This window comes from Micromesistius poutassou (assembly GCF_964030765.1).
Source record: "Micromesistius poutassou genome assembly, chromosome: 20".
NCBI lineage: Eukaryota > Metazoa > Chordata > Actinopteri > Gadiformes > Gadidae > Micromesistius > Micromesistius poutassou.
Genome location: NC_140290.1, coordinates 12,382,032 through 12,394,940, shown reverse-complemented (window position 1 = coordinate 12,394,940; position 12,909 = coordinate 12,382,032). Strand labels below are relative to the sequence as shown.

Genomic DNA, 12,909 nt, shown 5'->3' with positions numbered 1-12,909 from the left:
ACGCTATTATTAGTCAAATGTACCAAAAGTCCAAATGTTTTATGTAATCCGGTGAACCTCCGTATTTAACGCTCTCGTTAAACTTGGACAACAAGAATCTCAATGGCATAGGACAGCCTTCAGAGGTCTGATTTCCTGAGCTCAGAGAGAAATGTCACATATATTTTTCCACATGCGGACTCAGTCAAACATATTTTACAACACGATCGAAAAGAGAGAACCGAGCATTATAGAAGGAAATTGTGTTCCAAAACTTCTGGTGAATCACGTGCATCAAACAAATAATCGAAAAAAGTCAGCCCTCCCAATCCATAAATCCAGAATTGTGGACTGTTTCATTGTGCGTGTGTGTGTGTGTGTGTGTGTGTGTGTGTGTGTGTGTGTGTGTGTGTGTGTGTGTGTGTGTGTGTGTGAGAGAGAGTTTGCGCGCGCGCGCGCACGCGCGTGCGTATGTATTAATTTCCAATGGACAGGCCTATATTCCGCCAAAAAGAAAAAATATCTAGCTGATTATTTTCACTTTGTTGACCACTTTCTTTTCCTTCACACGTCGGTTCTGAAACCATATTGTAACCTGTCTCTCGGAGAGATTAGTCTGAGCCGATATCCTTCTCCGCTTATCCTTGGTGATAAATTTATTGGCGGCGTACTCTCGCTCCAGTTCCTTCAGTTGCACCTTGGTGTATGGCACGCGCTTCTTCCGTCCACGTCGGTATGAGCCCGCGTCCCCCGCTGCGTGGGACACCGCGTCTGTACGGTGAACGAAAAGCAGACACAGACACCTTAAGAAAAAACTAGACCAACGTTCGCCATGCAGCTGTGCACTTGTGTTGTGTGTTCTGATCAACATTATACATATTTACCGCCCCCCCACCCGCCCCCACCCCAAATAAAGAATACTCAATCAACTCAAACAAAAGCAGTCATGCCATGTTTTAGTGTTGAATCTTACCTGGTATAGAGGATTTCCAGATATGCCCTGCCTGTGGTTGCTCTTTGGCGCAGTACACTTGGCTATTCCAACCGTTCGCGGTGAGAGTCCACGGCTGGTAGCTATCCATGGGCAACAGGGTCTCGTGTCTGGCCTCCGACGGCGCACTGATAGTGGGCACCACGGGCACATCCAGATAACTCGGAACAGGTTGGTACGGACCAGAAGGATACGTGGGATAGAAAGCGAATTCCTTTGCCCGAGACGTATAGTCGTCAGTCGCCGACGCGGAGGAGTCCATGTATTTATCCCCATACGCAGAGGGGGGTTGCGAACCGCACGACTTCATGCTGCTGTGATGGGACATTCTGCACGGGTAGTAGCTGCTGCCAAAGTATCCATAGGGCAGCGAGGCGCTGGAAGAGCTCTGGGCCGCCGAGCACGGGCTGCACTGCTTCACCGGCTCCCCCATACCAGAGGCGGGCACGTCGCTGGACAAGTACGTGGTGCTGGGTGCCAGGGACGGGGGATGCGCCATCAGATTTCTGCACTGGTTCGCCGCAAAGTTGCCACCAGCAAAGCCCTCCATGTTCTTACTCACTTCATCGGAGCCGTCGCCGTTGTCGTAAAGGAACATCACCGACGGGTCGATCCAGCGCGGACGGAGAAGCAGTGACGTTGTCATAGCACGACATCCAACATTGAAGGGTACTGGCTCTTTTTTAAAAAGCTCAGAGACTGAGGAAAAGGAGATACTGATTCGGGGGAGAGTAAATGACTCTGACGCGCACGAGAGCACGAAAGGTTGCGCCGTCATTGGCCAGGAGTTTACCACGTGACCAGGCTATGCAAAGCGCACGATAAACATCTACCAGCGCAGATAATTAAATGAAAATGTTGGGCTAGTGTGTTGGGTTACTGTACCGATAATGGCACTTTGCATTGGCAAGGAAGAATCCATTCAGTGAAATAATCCCAGGCAAATGAAATACAAATTAGGCGATGATTGTGTGATAAGGTAAAGAATAAATTAAACTCTCTAAATTAAGGATGTAATGTTGTGTTTTGGCTTTTGTTTTGGATCAATCGGAGACTCATTCTTGGTAGATTCGAAAGATATCTAAACGTGAAGAAAATATATATTTCCCCATGGATCTTTCTGAATGTGAAATATAAACATTTCCCCAATGGATTCTTTACGTATACAACAATTTGTCCGTGCAATGATATGCTTTAGCTGCAGGCAAGAAGTGTTACTATGCATTTAATTCCGCAAACATACATATATATATCTATATATATATATATCGATATCAATTATGCAACCTCAATACCAACTACTTATATCAATGATAATAGTATTACAATATTATATTACTAACAACAAAATAGAAAGCAGGAACTGAAAATATATATTTTGCTTATGCCTGTGAAACCTTAGTGGCAGTTCACTGCAGCTATGTTTGCAAACATGTACAATTGTTTATGACGATGAGCTAATATACACAGTATGTGTGTCCATATTTAAAAGTATATACGCGGGCCCAATAGGGCATGTAAATGCATGAACAAAAAAATGAAAATAAATAAACGACACTATAGGCCTAACATCGCGCTTTAGTCCGTTTGGTCAATATCACGACCTTCGCACGTCATTTGGATGTATAAAACAAGGTTTTTGGTTGTAGGTATTTTTGCATACGCGGTTGTCACGGCTGGAGGCCAAGGTCAAGTTGAAAGTTTCTGTCTAGCCGACATGCTTGTTGGGGCTATTCAGTCCTGGAGGAACGTCTGAGCTTTTGAAAAGAGCGGAAGGAGGGTGAGAATTCCTGTTTGAATAAAAGCTTTCGAGGACATTAACTTTAACTATCATTTTTGTTCTAACGTTTAGACTACAGGGCTACATGGCCTGCTTTAGATGTAGCTTGACTTGTGTGTAAGCTTCCATTTAGGGTTCGAAACATAACAAGAATGTCTTCGTTCGTGTGTGTTTGTAGGAGTTTTGTCGGATACGTGTGAAAATGATGTATTCTCTGAAAAGAAGGCACAATATAGACGTGTCGTTGTGTGGGTGTCTGGTCTGCTTTTACGTGTTTACGACCATTGGCACTCTGACTATACTGTCTATGGCGACTGAACATTTAGTTGGAGTAGCTCTCACTCAAGTTTGGACCCAAATGTCCAAACTTAAAACGAGTTTTGGTAAGACTAGATTAGTAAAAAAAAAAAAAAAAAAAAAAAAAAACTCAATCTCATATATGTTCGACTGAATCCTTTAGTTTTTCACGCATCTATCTACTGACCAAATAGTAAACAGTGCGTAAATAATCAACCAACGACCAGTAACGATAACGTTATATTGGCATAATCCAAAATATCCTACAGCACGTAGGCCTACGGCGGGGTGGAAATAGGACAATGATTAATTGTAAAAATTGCAACAATTCTATATATGCCTTAAATTAAGAATATAAAGGCCTATGAAGATTCCTGTCTTTATATTTTACATTGCAATGTATGCATAAACAATCATTAAAGCCCCATTGGCAAGACCGCCCGCACTATCATCTTCCATAAGGATGATTGTTTCTTGATCAAAAACAAATACAGATAAGCTATCCATTCTCTAAGCTTCAGGATTCTATAGGCCTAAAGCCAATTAAATAAACTCCATTTGGCAAAAGTGGTATGCCGATAGCCTAGTGCGTATAGATGCAAAAGTGGTTATGTAAGTTCGAAATAAGGGTTATTTATAAATGGTTCATTAGAAGTAGGCCTATATGCATTGCATAATGTTGATATACATAGGACTAGGACTACGCTAATTTTAAATGTGCAATACTAGTTCTTTATCCAAATGCTTCACCTATTGCTGGAAAGCATGAGCCTGCACGACAATCATCAGAATCATCGTCCTGATATTGTTGAACTAAATAATTCCATGTCGTTTTATAAGGTAGGCTTAAGTAGGTCAATTTATAGTTGGTGCAAGTTGGCGGCATGTGATTCGTATGAAGGCGGCCTTCATTCTGTAAATAACCTATTTGTACGATTGTATTTTTTGTACGTAGGCTAAATAACATAATTTGATCTGATATGCAATATTATAATACTTTTTCGCTCTATACGTCTCATTATCCTATGCATGGAAGTAGGCTATAAGCCTATACGTAGGCCTATATATACCATTTAAGAAATGTTCTGTCAGTGAAAACATACAGCCTGTATCAGGCCTGAACGCACTTCATCTCGATGATTTGAGCATCGTAGTTTCACTCCATCCACAACGCAGACAAAGTTGGTTTGGCTGAACTCAGAAGGTTGTTTGGAGAACGCACGGATCTCAGGTCCGAGCCTGGGGAGCACAACAAAAGATGGTCGTAACCATGGTGGCGCAAAGCGCAGATGTGTGTTTTTTCAAGGACAGCGGTCAAACCAGGCTTATACAACAACAGCAGCAAGGACAAGACAGAGTACTAGAGCACTATTCGCCGATGCCCAGACCCTCAGCTATAGCCCTACCTGCTAGACAGCCAAACACATGCCCTGTGTTCACTGAGCCAGTGAATGGGAATGGCAACATAGTTGTTCGGTCCTATTGTCAAAAACGCTCATTGAGGTATTTTAATAGTAGTCCCAATACTAGGCCTAGGCCTACTACTTTTTCATATAATTAGCATGTCTTTATAGTTTACACTTTGAAACAATGGGTTGTAGGCCACTGTCATTCACGGTTTAGCTGTTTTGTTTGTTTGTTTCTCGTTAGAAATTGTATATCCTCTATTAGTTGTGTGCATATAAATATACATATGTATATATTAGGCCTAATATATGTCGTTCGGCTACGTAAATAGAAGGCTGTCAAATAAAATCCCGACATTTAGGCCTAAGTGTGTTTTTGATCCAGGTAAATCAGGGGGTGAGATGAAAGTATTTTTTTTCTTTCTATGTCATCATTACAATTTCGGTAATATGTTTATGGTTTACAGTCGACACAATGGGAGGAAATAAAACTCAATATGAAAGGAACAACTTTCACACGCCAGGGTCCAGTCAGTGAGCTATTGGTCAAAGTTACCAACACGAGGTGCTTTAATGGCCTGCACTCTGCACGGATCCTCACAACGGCTGATAGATAAAAACATATACAAACTAAAACAAGTGCTGATTATATTTCAAATGTAGAATTTAAATAGGCTACAGCGAACGTATCATGCACTGTTCTATATTGAAACCGAGCACAAATAAAGACTTTTTTTGCATGTGACGGCTATAGATAAGCAATTGTCACATTAAGATTGTCACATTTTGATTGCAATTCAAATCAAGCTTTTGCTCTTTCATTTGTTCAAATCGGCAATGCTGCCTTATGATAGCACGAGGCGAGCGCTCCCGATCAGTTCACAGAGCTCACGTGGATGAAGTGTATAGGCCTTCAGGTCGATCATGAACTTGAATTAAGCTGCACGGCTCTAATTTAGGCCTGAATCCTACCTGGTACCTACTTATTGAGGGAGCGCTGGGATTCCATAAGCGCCCCCTGTTTTGCTTGGAATGCAGAATCATAATCACTATTTTTAAGCATAAAGACTTGGATGTGGTGGACAATATAGGCTTTCAATTAAAGGGGAATACAAATCGATAACATAATAATAACCATCGTATTTTCAACCGAACAAAAAAAAGTAAAAGCAAACAAAGCCAAAGCCACCTGTAAAGGACGAAAACATATTAGATAGGGCCTACATTTAGACGCAGGCCAATAATTATTAGGCTATATAGTTATACTGTAATTAAGTAGTCTAGTATTGCGCTGTGATCCACTTCACATTGAGATCTTCTCTAAACGATCCCTAACGGCAGAAATGACCAAGAACCAAAAGTAAATACATTTCGCATAACCTCCGAGTCTTAAGGCCTTCTACTCTAAGTGCCATGAGGTTAGCTTACTACAACTACAACGAAAATTTAGCCTCCATTTAGTTGGAATAGTTCCAGATGAAAAGTTTTTATTTAAGTTGAAGTTGAAGTTGAACGAGTCAATAATCACAACATATCTGCTGGACTTTGCTGTTCTTCAGAAAAAAAGACAACGGCGTACATGTAAGGACTACAATTATACAGCCTATACACGATAATATCCTGTATGGTGCGGATGGGTTATGGATTATGCATTTTATTGGATAACACACGATATGTCTTGGTTATACAAGGGCATTGATGGGCCTGCCGAGCTTAACCCTCTGGAATAGTCTGTTAGGCCTGTAGCATAGCTTCGAATCAGTGGCTATTATTTATCAAAAAATGTTTCCTCATATTATTCGGAAAGCCCGAACTGAACATATTATCTGCCATCTGGAAAAACAAAATATTATGAGGATTAATCGGAAACGAATTGTTAGACGAATTGTCTAGTGGAGATAATAGTAGACTACACGTTGGAAAATCTTAAGATCCATAAATTCTAAGACAAAGTAAGTGGAGCACAACCCCAAACCACATCCAAATGTTCTGGGCATCGTCTTCACTGGATCTGTCAGGCATCCATAATATCAGAACCTTCTCCACATTGAGCTTTAGACTATTGCGCAATGACAAATGTACGTGCTAAAAAAGATATAGCCTTTCCAGGCCATTGTAAACGCGATTGATCTGAGCGAAGCGGTTCCACAAACAGCATAACCTCACTACCTTAGTGAAGATATAAACACTCAAACCTGGTACAGGCCGCAGGCCCGATACGTATGATATGCCTTATCCAAACGCGGATTCATCATACACACGAGCACAATGGACACGAACCTGGAGGTCGGCCTTCACCGACAGTGTGCACCTTAACACACCACACTGCAAACGACCGCACGGCGTTTCTTCTCAAGACGCAATTGAGGTAAAGCCTACCAAACAGTAAACCTCGCACTCGTAAAGTGATAAGGCCTTGCACCTGGCGCGTTGCATTGCTACTACTGAATTGGTGATAAGCCATATTACATGGCTACCTCACACATCATACTATCGTTTTAATGGGGGGTAATTCGGGCCTGATCGCCTGCTAAACCCTGTATCGAAGCATAGGGATTCGTAGACGTCGAGCAGTGAAGCATTGTGAATAGCGACAAAACGAGTTGGTTGGAGATGAAGGTTCAACCGTATAGACCTTGTATTCTCAATGCATATGTCGCGATCAGCCAGTTGACATCCTGCCACTGCGTCATCTACTTTCAAGGCCAAGTTGAAGCAATAAGACGGGAGAGGCCTGAGTCATGAACGATCTATGGGTTTCTCTTCCCTCCCATCGCTTCCTCATGCCTTCGTTGAAATTATATCCAAAGCAACATGGTGACAGCCATGACACACTCTAACCAAAGTCTATGCACGCTCTGATCAAAACTGATTTTGCGGTAAAAAGCCAAAGTATTTCACCGCCGGGATTGGATTACATGGGCACTGCGCAGACTCCATGGTCAAGTTCAAGTTGGCCTCCCTAGTAAAACCGAGGGGCGCATTCTGCAATGTCTGCCGCGGGGGGCGCTCCCCTCTTTGATCTACCCCCAAACTAGACGCTCGAGAAAACCCACATAAAGGTGTCCAGAGTTTTTATTATTGTTTTATTTTTTGCTTCTCGCAAGACCCGGACCGCTTGCACATTGTGTTAATCTAGAGTGTGGTGTGGGAAATACTATCAGAAATGAAGGACGCTAAACGATTATTGCAATATGCTTCATGATAGGCCATGGTAAATAGTTGAAAAATCCGCAAACAAAGCTCTCCAAACCCATCCGGTGTCCTTCACTATCTAAGACACACAATTATAGGACACTACTGTAAGTGAACAAGGTCATCCTTCGGTTGCGCAAAGGTAATCTTGATCCTTATCTCCCGGTAGATCACGAGATACAGTGCCCTTCAGACTTATTATGCTACGTGCACTGCAACAAATTCATCTTGCATGTGCATAGTGACTCGCTGGAACTGACTGGAAACGTATCGGGCTCTTGTAGAGAATGATTGCCCTTTTTAGCCCACCTTTGGTAGTATCAATATGCCGAATAAAAAAACAAGGCTACGATAAAACAATTACCAGGAGCCTGGTTTACCATCATGCAATTCGGAATCAATATTCATCACGGGATGCCCACTATGCGCCTACATATACCTATTCACTTGCATGTTTCATAATATACTTTCTCACTGTATTTGTTTTCGCCTCCCGATCCCTGGGATCCCCGAGCCCTGCACTTCCCTATACTCCACCTTAACAACACCAAACAGTGTCAGTCAAAGACATAGCTCCCGAATCCACCGTGTCACATGGAAATAGCCCATATAGGCCTACGGGACATGCAGCTCCTATGAAATCCACAAATTAAAGCCGATTACAACGTTGACCACAACTATAGGCCAAATAGGTTTTGTCAATTATTTCCATGAAAATGTGATAAATGATATTCCTAAATGGATTTAGGCCTACTGAAAAGTCCCGTGTCAGTAGCATAAGAAGGCCAAAAACTAAACAAAAAAGGGGTTGTTATTGAAGTATTGGCTTTATGTGCAAGTGCTCTGATTTGACTGACAAACCTGACTATTCGTTTAAACATGGAACATATTTTACCGTTGGCACGAAGGTGTGGTTGTAATTTAGACGGTCCACAAGGAAAATACAGACAGTCAGACAGACAAACAGACAGAAAGACAGACAGATAAGACCAATAGTGCTAGACAGAGAGAGAGGGAGAGGGAGGAGGAGGAGGGGGGGGGGGGGGTAACTTATGTAGACTCACAGGAATTCTGCTCACTTCTCTGTTCCTCGGCTGGGGGAGGGGTCAACTGTTGCCGGGGAGTCGTCCTCCTGTTGGACAGGCGAGGGCGCACAAGGACAGCGAAGGCTTCTGGGGAACCGGAGCCCGCTCCGCCGCGCGCTCTCCTCTCTTTGATACCCACGTGACGTCACTGTCCACAGCATCATCGATATCAGAGCACAGCCTCTGCGTTACATCCATACACAATAGGTGTAGGTTTGAATTAGTCCGATTCGGAAAAAAAACAAAGGCAATTGAGTCCACAAAAAAGCCGTTTCACTGGTTGTTTTATGTGAACTGAATTCAGAATGAAGATGTTAGGGGAAGGGGAAACGAACCACCACATATTAGGAAGAGGTAATAATCGCTGTAGTTGCAAAGTTTCTCTTTAACAGTGTAAGTGTAATCAGGAATTATAGAGAATCCCTGGAGAGAGTCTTCTGATCGAGGTGTTTAATATCTAAGGTAACACATGTAGGCCTGCCTTAAAAAAACGTTATTTAGCATTTGTTAATTGTTTTTATTGTTTTACTTTGAAGTATAGGACTATGGTACTTTCTCGTATAACTTAAGGACACAGCTCCACTCTAGAAGTGTGCATTGTTAATTGGCTTTGGCAGTGGTAGTAACTTACTTCTACTACTATGGTTGCTTTAACAACGGTCCTTATGCGACAGAGCTTTTAACTGCGCATGTGTGAATGCAGCAGGGACGAGCGCTTTTCATTATAGCCTATTTGATAGACTGACCCGTTGTGGAAAACCAAATAGGCCTAGGCTATTTGCATATTCCTTGCGAGCCGTCAACTAATAAGAGGTGCAGTCAATTTCAAAAGTGCCAGGTCTATACCTTTGCTCTGATTGTGATGATACCCCATACACTACAGAAACCGAGGTAGACATGGATTTCCAAACGATGCTAGACTATTTATAAAAATATTCAATAAAGACTAATTGCGTTGAATTTCTATATTTATTATAACCCCCAACCATTGGTGGTATCCTATTTTATATGACAAAATAAATAAACCACTAAACAAAAAGTAAAAAAACGAAATAAAGATAATAGTGATTCATTGTAAAAAAAAAAATAATAATGATTAAATAACACATTTAGGTGAATTCTATGTAAAATATTAACCATTGCATAGTTTCAGCAAAATCAGTCTATATCATAAATTTCTTCGGAAATGTTATTGCATATTTTGTTCATAGTTCACTAAAGTGTATTTTGAAGACAAGAGCGAGCGAGAATAAAACCTCAAACTCATCCTTAAACAGAACGAAACATGGGTCTTCATGTTGTGTTAATGCTTCTCTTTTTTCCACGGCTGGTGTTTTTTTTTTCTATCTGCCCTCCATCCCCTCCCAATCTCTCCCCCGTTGTGATTGCTCCTTGTGTTTACCCACATCCAATCAATGTGTGTCGTCATCGGTGTACCATCATGACGACTACGCTATTAAGAATGACAGCTCGAGAGGAAGAGAGGGCAAATGGTGATCCCTCCCAGAGCTGCTGCCGAACTCTGGAGCGCTCGCTTCTCTCAGGGTCAAGGAAAGGATCGCATCCCTCATTTATTCACAAGCCTCTCTCCAAGATTTGGTTCCAGTAACGCTCCGGAAATCTACCGCTTCGTTTGAAAAATCCTTTTCATTCTTCGTCTCCGAACTTGAGGCTGAGCTCGCACGCACGCACGGTCGTGGGTCTTTTTTGGGGGGGAGGAGGGAAGGTAATGGAAAATAGAAAGGAAATGGTGATGCTCGCGGAGGAAGGTCAGCATGGCATGGCTGTTGGCAAGAATCGGTCTAATCTGTCGGAAGCGATCGGAAGCCCCGCACGGGAACCGCAGGGGAAACCGGTCCCCAGGAACTGTACGAGCCCTGGCGCTGCGTCCTACACGCGGGACAGAGCCGAGATGGAGATGGAGGAGAGCGTACGACGGAATATGTGCGCAGACATGAGACCGGTCAACGTGTCTTCATCCAGCGAGAGACACCGCAGCGATCGCCCCCACAGAGAAGCCAGCAGCTCAGATACAGAGTCTGATTTCTACGAGGAAATCGACGTCAGCTGCACACCAGAAAGCATGGACTACCCCACATCGAAAGGTAAGCGGGGAATTTTGCAGGAGAACCCCGATTCTCCATTTTATTCGATGGTATTAGGCTAAATGTACTTTATCGGGGATATTTGCTGGATGGAATTATAATGTTGGCTTACAAATGCATACACAGATGACAAACCCCCATCTGAACATCTGAACCCCGGACATTTGGGGTTCTTTATACTGTATTTTGGGGTGTTGTTGTTATTGTCCTCTGTCCATTTTTTTTTTGTTACCAATTGCTTTCACTTTATGCTGCACAGCTGTTATGAGAAGTGACAAGTGTGGTGGGATACATGCTGGGGTGACACCCACACGTTAACCAGACTTCTACCCAATCCGCTTTAAACGAGTCAAAACGGCGCCACATCCTAGATTCCTCACCAAGAAAGCCTATATTCAATAAGTATATGTTTGGACAAGATGTTTACATGAACCGCAACCATAAAGGGAAGGGAAAGGACCACTGCCTGTTAATTCACCAATGGTTGAGTTTTCAGTTTGCCTGAGAGACACATTCTTCAGTTAAAATAGCCTATCGTAAAATGCTAAAATATATATTGCTGCGTTGGAATTTGTACATTCCTAGTGTTAATAATATCTTATAAGCATGTCATGTCAATTGAATAGTGTGGTGTGTTAAGAATGATAGGCCAATGCAAATTAAGCTTGGACCACTTGCAATGTTGCAGCATTTAAGGCCCAATCAGAGACCATTTATTAAAAGCTTGAACTGTGTTTATTATATAACAGTATAGGTTGTAATTGAAAACCATTAAACGTTTGCATCCTTTCAGAATAAACAGGGCCTACATCAACGAAATAACTCATATAGGCTACGTGCTGTAATTCAAATGTGTTGAAATGTCTTCCACTCTAATTGGGGAATCCTTTGGCCCTTCGTCATATTTATTAATTGTTTAATTATTTATTGTATCTAATGTTTATTTTATTATTATTGGTATCCAGGTCGAAATATTAATTCACCCATCCTCCCGGGTGAAGGCAATGCGGATTCGGGGAAGAACGGGCCGAGCCAGGCGTCGCTGGCCTACGCAGCCGACCAGATGAGGCGGTACCGGACCGCGTTCACCCGCGAGCAGATCGGACGGCTGGAGAAGGAGTTTTATCGGGAGAATTACGTCTCCAGACCCCGGAGATGCGAGCTGGCAGCTGCCCTGAATTTACCTGAAACCACAATCAAGGTAAAATTGTCTTATTTAAAAAAATAATAATCTTTGTCATGAACTCGAATTAACACATTGGTGACATCAGACATTTAAACAGGCTAACATAGAAGTTCAACCAAAAGATTTAGGCTCATACACCAAGGGAGAATTTGATGGAATAGTCTACTATTCCAATTAATTTCGTCTCATTGTATATTGCAAATTAAATATTTTTTAATTTATATGCGGTAGGGTATTTCGTTTCCTTGTCAGTCTTTCGTCTCAACTGTTCCTCTTTAAAAACAAAACAAAACATAAAGGTCAGTTCAGTTTGGTCATTGTTTACATTGTTTCCCCTCGTATCTGCTGTAGGTGTGGTTCCAGAACCGCAGGATGAAGGACAAGCGCCAGCGTCTCGCCATGACGTGGCCTCACCCCGCTGACCCCGCCTTCTACACCTACATGATGAGCCACGCCGCCGCCACGGGGAACCTCCCCTACCCCTTCCCGTCCCACCTGCCGCTCCACTACTACTCCCACCTGGGGGTCGGGGCCGGCTCGGCCCCCTCCTCCGCCACGCCGTTCGCAAGCCCCCTGAGGTCCCTCGACAGTTTCCGGATGTTGTCGCATCCGTACCAGAGGCCCGAACTGCTCTGCGCGTTCAGGCACCCCTCATTGTATCCCAGTCCGACCCACCACGGCCTCGGGCCCGGCGGGAGCCCCTGCTCCTGCCTCGCGTGCCATTCGAGTCAGCCGGGCGGTCTCCCATCCAGGCCACCCGGGTCGGACTTCGTTTGCTCCCCGACGAGCAGGACTGACGCTTTCCTCCCGTTCAGCCCCTCGGTTCTTAGCAAGTCCTCCTCAGTGACATTAGACCAGAGAGAAGAGGTGCCCATGACCAGATAA

At 43.3% G+C, this 12,909-nt stretch overlaps 2 protein-coding genes across 2 annotated transcripts; one reads left to right on the top strand and one right to left on the bottom strand.

The window, feature by feature from the left end:
• Positions 1 to 502: 502 nt before the first annotated feature.
• On the bottom strand, positions 503 to 1,616 carry hoxa13a (homeobox A13a; the record flags this gene model as incomplete). The annotated part of the gene is made up of 2 exons (XM_084484625.1): positions 503 to 750; positions 953 to 1,616. The coding sequence occupies 2 exons, from the start codon at positions 1,614 to 1,616 to the stop codon at positions 503 to 505; spliced, it is 912 nt and encodes a 303-aa protein (XP_084340751.1).
• An 8,846-nt stretch (positions 1,617 to 10,462) lies between these two features.
• evx1 (even-skipped homeobox 1) lies at positions 10,463 to 12,909 on the top strand (the record flags this gene model as incomplete). Its single annotated transcript, XM_084484688.1, has 3 exons — positions 10,463 to 10,838; positions 11,804 to 12,039; positions 12,376 to 12,909. 3 exons carry the CDS (start codon positions 10,463 to 10,465, stop codon positions 12,907 to 12,909), a joined length of 1,146 nt encoding a protein of 381 aa, XP_084340814.1.